Below are 6,144 nucleotides of genomic sequence, written 5' to 3'. Positions count from 1 at the left end.
CTATGGGTGTTGTGTTTGGTCATCCTATGGGTGTTGTGATTGGTCATCCTATGGGTGTTGTGATTGGTCATCCTATGGGTGTTGTGATTGGTCATCCTATGGGTGTTGTGATTGGTCATCCTATGGGTGTTGTGATTGGTCATCCTATGGGTGTTGTGATTGGTCATCCTATGGGGTTGTGTTTGGTCATCCTATGGGTGTTGTGATTGGTCATCCTATGGGTGTTGTGTTTGGTCATCCTATGGGTGTTATGTTTGGTCATCCTATGGGGGTGTGTTGTGATTGGTCATCCTATGGGGGTGTGATTGGTCATCCTATGGGTGTTGTGATTGGTCATCCTATGGGGGTTGTGTTTGGTCATCCTGTGGGGGTGTGTTGTGATTGGTCATCCTATGGGGGTGTGTTGTGATTGGTCATCCTATGGGGGTGTGTTGTGATTGGTCATCCTATAGGCGTTGTGTTTGGTCATCCTATGGGCGTTGTGTTTGGTCACCCTATGGGTGTTGTGATTGGTCATCCTATGGGGGTTGTGTTTGGTCATCCTGTGGGGGTGTGTTGTGATTGGTCATCCTATGGGGGTGTGTTGTGATTGGTCATCCTATGGGGGTGTGTTGTGATTGGTCATCCTATGGGGGTGTGTTGTGATTGGTCATCCTATGGGTGTTGTGATTGGTCATCCTATGGGGGTTGTGATTGGTCATCCTATGGGGGTTGTGTTTGGTCATCTTATGGGTGTTGTGATTGGTCATCCTATGGGTGTTGTGATTGGTCATCCTATGGGGGTTGTGATTGGTCATCCTATGGGTGTTGTGATTGGTCATCCTATGGGTGTTGTGATTGGTCATCCTATGGGTGTTGTGATTGGTCATCCTATGGGTGTTGTGATTGGTCATCCTATGGGTGTTGTGTTTGGTCATCCTATGGGTGTTGTGATTGGTCATCCTATGGGTGTTGTGATTGGTCATCCTATGGGTGTTGTGTTCCTGTGAATACAGTTAAATACAGTAGTATAATATTGTCCTTCCACCTCTAAATGTTGTTGTTCTTTTTAATACTGCCTGAACTATTCAGCTTCCTATAATCATTGTCATCCCATCACTAATAGTTGTTCTTGTTACTGTCTAGGTTCCACTGTAATTGCCCAGATGGATATTTTGGCACCATGTGTGACCTGGATATTAATGAGTGTGAAGTTTCACCTTGCCTTCACGAGGCCGTCTGTATCAACAAACCTGGAGGCTTCAAGTGTGTCTGTCGCCCTGGAAACGCAGGTAAAGATTATTTCAGTTTAACCCATTTTAACCCAAATTCTAAAAGCTACTTTCCCCGTTAGGGCCACCGTAGGACTCCTTTACCCCTCGGTGACAAAGAGATCAATGTGAGAGGGCTACAACTTATCAGGACCGTGGTGTGTCTAGATGGCTGCTTCATGATATCAGGACTGTGGTGTGTCTAGATGGCTGCTTCATGATATCAGGACCATAGAAGATCTAGCTGGCTGCTTCATGATATCAGGACCATGGTGGGTCTAGATGGCTGCTTCATGATATCAGGACCATAGTGTGTCTAGATGGCTGCTTCATGATATCAGGACCATAGAAGATCTAGCTGGCTGCTTCATGATATCAGGACCATAGTGTGTCTAGCTGGATGCTTCATGATATCAGGACTGTGGTGGGTCTAGATGGCTGCTTCATGATATCAGGACTGTGGTGTGTATAATCAAATCAAATCAAATCAAATTTATTTATATAGCCCTTCGTACATCAGCTGATATCTCAAAGTGCTGTACAGAAACCCAGCCTAAAACCCCAAACAGCAAACAATGCAGGTGTAAAAGCACCAAAGTCTAGATGGCTGCTTCATGATATCAGGACCATGGTGGGTCTAGATGGCTGCTTCATGATATCAGGACTGTGGTGGGTCTAGATGGCTGCTTCATGATATCAGGACCGTATTGGGTCTAGATGGCTGCTTCATGATATCAGGACCATGGTGGGTCTAGATGGCTGCTTCATGATATCAGGACTGTGGTGGGTCTAGATGGCTGCTTCATGATATCAGGACCGTATTGGGTCTAGATGGCTGCTTCATGATATCAGGACCATGGCGGGTCTAGCTTGCTGCTTCATGATATCAGGACCATAGTGGGTCTAGATGGCTGCTTCATGATATCAGGACCATGGTGGGTCTAGATGGCTGCTTCATGATATCAGGACCATAGTGGGTCTAGCTGGCTGCTTCATGATATCAGGACTGTGGTGGGTCTAGATGGCTGCTTCATGATATCAGGACCATAGTGGGTCTAGATGGCTGCTTCATGATATCAGGACAATAGTGGGTCTAGATGGCTGCTTCATGATATCAGGACTGTGGTGTGTCTAGATGGCTGCTTCATGATATCAGGACCATGGTGGGTCTAGATGGCTGCTTCATGATATCAGGACTGTGGTGGGTCTAGATGGCTGCTTCATGATATCAGGACTGTGGTGGGTCTAGATGGCTGCTTCATGATATCAGGACAATGGTGGGTCTAGATGGCTGCTTCATGATATCAGGACCATGGTGGGTCTAGATGGCTGCTTCATGATATCAGGACTGTGGTGGGTCTAGATGGCTGCTTCATGATATCAGGACTGTGGTGGGTCTAGATGGCTGCTTCATGATATCAGGACTGTGGTGGGTCTAGATGGCTGCTTCGTGATATCAGGACCATAGTGGGTCTAGATGGCTGCTTCATGATATCAGGACTGTGGTGGGTCTAGATGGCTGCTTCATGATATCAGGACTGTGGTGGGTCTAGATGGCTGCTTCATGATATCAGGACTGTGGTGGGTCTAGATGGCTGCTTCATGATATCAGGACTGTGGTGGGACTAGCTGGCTGCTTCATGATATCAGGACTGTGGTGGGACTAGCTGGCTGCTTCATGATATCAGGACTGTGGTGGGACTAGCTGGCTGCTTCGGGATTGTCTGATGCTGGAACTGGCTAAAACAAACCTTAAAAAGAAACTGTCTGCTACACAATGGGTGATCATTTTAATTAATAGTATTGTACACACAGCACAGTTCCCTTTGATATAATGTTTCAAGAGTGGTAACAGGAGATAAATCCACAGTACTTGTTTTAATCTGTCTTCAACTGTGTCTACATTCTTTTGGTCTGTTATTTCATTAGGCTCTTTAGTTTCACCACTTCATTCTGTTATTTCATTGGGCTCTTTAGTTTCACCACTTCATTCTGTTGGTCTGTTATTTCATTAGGCTCTTTAGTTTCACCACTACATTCTGTTGGTCTGTTATTTCATTAGGCTCTTTAGTTTCACCACTGCATTCTGTTATTTCATTAGGCTCTTTAGTTTCACCACTACATTTACATTTACATTTAAGTCATTTAGCAGACGCTCTTATCCAGAGCGACTTACAAATTGGTGCATACACCTTATGACATTCAGTGGAACAGCCACTTTACAATAGTGCATCTAAATCTTTTTAGGGGGGGGGGGGTGAGAAGGATTACTTACCCTATCCTAGGTATTCCTTGAAGAGGTGGGGTTTCAGGTGTCTCCGGAAGGTGGTGATTGACTCCGCTGTCCTGGCGTCGTGAGGGAGTTTGTTCCACCATTGGAACACACACACCACATTCTGTTATTTCATTAGGCTCTTTAGTTTCACCACTGCATTCTGTTATTTCATTAGGCTCTTTAGTTTCACCACTACATTCTGTTATTTCATTAGGCTCTTTAGTTTCACCACTTCATTCTGTTATTTCATTAGGCTCTTTAGTTTCACCACTTCATTCTGTTATTTCATTAGGCTCTTTAGTTTCACCACTTCATTCTGTTATTTCATTAGGCTCTTTAGTTTCACCACTTCATTCTGTTATTTCATTAGGCTCTTTAGTTTCACCACTACATTCTGTTGGTCTGTTATTTCATTAGGCTCTTTAGTTTCACCACTACATTCGGTTGGTCTGTTATTTCATTAGGCTCTTTAGTTTCACCACTTCATTATGTTGGTCTGTTATTTCATTAGGCTCTTTAGTTTCACCACTTCATTCTGTTGGTCTTTTATTTCATTAGGCTCTTTAGTTTCACCACTTCATTCTGTTGGTCTGTTATTTCATTAGGCTCTTTAGTTTCACCACTTCATTCTGTTATTTCATTAGGCTCTTTAGTTTCACCACTACATTCTGTTATTTCATTAGGCTCTTTAGTTTCACCACTACATTCTGTTATTTCATTAGGCTCTTTAGTTTCACCACTACATTCTGTTATTTCATTAGGCTCTTTAGTTTCACCACTTCATTCTGTTATTTCATTAGGCTCTTTAGTTTCACCACTTCATTCTGTTATTTCATTAGGCTCTTTAGTTTCACCACTTCATTCTGTTATTTCATTAGGCTCTTTAGTTTCACCACTTCATTCTGTTATTTCATTAGGCTCTTTAGTTTCACCACTTCATTCTGTTATTTCATTAGGCTCTTTAGTTTCACCACTACATTCTGTTGGTCTGTTATTTCATTAGGCTCTTTAGTTTCACCACTACATTCTGTTATTTCATTAGGCTCTTTAGTTTCACCACTTCATTCTGTTATTTCATTAGGCTCTTTAGTTTCACCACTACATTCTGTTGGTCTGTTATTTCATTAGGCTCTTTAATTTCACCACTACATTCTGTTGGTCTGTTGTTTCATTTGGGCTCTTTCGTTTCACCACTACATTCTGTTATTTCATTAGGGCTCTTTCGTTTCACCACTACATTCTGTTATTTCATTTGGGCTCTTTAGTTTCACCACTACATTCTGTTGGTCTGTTATTTCATTAGGCTCTTTAGTTGCACCACTTCATTCTGTTATTTCATTAGGCTCTTTAGTTTCACCACTTCATTCTGTTATTTCATTAGGCTCTTTAGTTTCACCACTTCATTCTGTTATTTCATTAGGCTCTTTAGTTTCACCACTTCATTCTGTTATTTCATTAGGCTCTTTAGTTTCACCACTTCATTCTGTTATTTCATTAGGCTCTTTAGTTTCACCACTTCATTCTGTTATTTCATTAGGTCTGTTTCATTTCATTAGGCTCTTTAGTTTCACCACTACATTCTGTTGGTCTGTTATTTCATTAGGCTCTTTAGTTTCACCACTTCATTCTGTTATTTCATTAGGCTCTTTAGTTTCACCACTTCATTCTGTTATTTCATTAGGCTCTTTAATTTCACCACTACATTCTGTTGGTCTGTTGTTTCATTTGGGCTCTTTCACCACTACATTCTGTTATTTCATTAGGCTCTTTAGTTTCACCACTTCATTCTGTTATTTCATTAGGCTCTTTAGTTTCACCACTACATTATGTTGGTCTGTTATTTCATTAGGCTCTTTAGTTTCACCACTTCATTCTGTTATTTCATTAGGCTCTTTAGTTTCACCATTTCATTCTGTTATTTCATTAGGCTCTTTAGTTTCACCACTTCATTCTGTTATTTCATTAGGCTCTTTAGTTTCACCACTTCATTCTGTTATTTCATTAGGCTCTTTAGTTTCACCACTACATTCTGTTGGTCTGTTATTTCATTAGGCTCTTTAATTTCACCACTACATTCTGTTGGTCTGTTGTTTCATTTGGGCTCTTTCGTTTCACCACTACATTCTGTTATTTCATTAGGGCTCTTTAGTTTCACCACTACATTCTGTTGGTCTGTTATTTCATTAGGCTCTTTAGTTTCACCACTTCATTCTGTTATTTCATTAGGCTCTTTAGTTTCACCACTTCATTCTGTTATTTCATTAGGCTCTTTAGTTTCACCACTTCATTCTGTTATTTCATTAGGCTCTTTAGTTTCACCACTTCATTCTGTTATTTCATTAGGCTCTTTAGTTTCACCACTACATTCTGTTATTTCATTAGGCTCTTTAGTTTCACCACTTCATTCTGTTATTTCATTAGGCTCTTTAGTTTCACCACTTCATTCTGTTATTTCATTAGGCTCTTTAGTTTCACCACTTCATTCTGTTATTTCATTAGGCTCTTTAGTTTCACCACTACATTCTGTTGGTCTGTTATTTCATTAGGCTCTTTAGTTTCACCACTACATTCTGTTGGTCTGTTATTTCATTAGGCTCTTTAGTTTCACCACTTCATTCT

The 6,144-nt window shown here is 41.1% G+C and overlaps 1 protein-coding gene across 1 annotated transcript in view; it reads left to right on the top strand.

The window, feature by feature from the left end:
• Positions 1 to 1,115: 1,115 nt before the first annotated feature.
• Positions 1,116 to 6,144, top strand: part of LOC118378659 (protein eyes shut homolog) — a gene marked incomplete at its 3' end in the record, with an annotated part of 51,582 nt that continues 46,553 nt past the window's right edge. The window contains exon 1 of the mRNA XM_052502873.1: positions 1,116 to 1,271. Within this exon, the coding sequence (XP_052358833.1) occupies positions 1,163 to 1,271 (109 nt within the window). The remainder of the gene's footprint in view (positions 1,272 to 6,144) is intronic.

Source organism: Oncorhynchus keta, unplaced genomic scaffold (assembly GCF_023373465.1).
Source record: "Oncorhynchus keta strain PuntledgeMale-10-30-2019 unplaced genomic scaffold, Oket_V2 Un_contig_16491_pilon_pilon, whole genome shotgun sequence".
Taxonomy (NCBI): domain Eukaryota; kingdom Metazoa; phylum Chordata; class Actinopteri; order Salmoniformes; family Salmonidae; genus Oncorhynchus; species Oncorhynchus keta.
The sequence above is the reverse complement of the archived record's forward strand: the minus strand, read 5'-3'. Positions and strand labels throughout refer to the sequence as shown.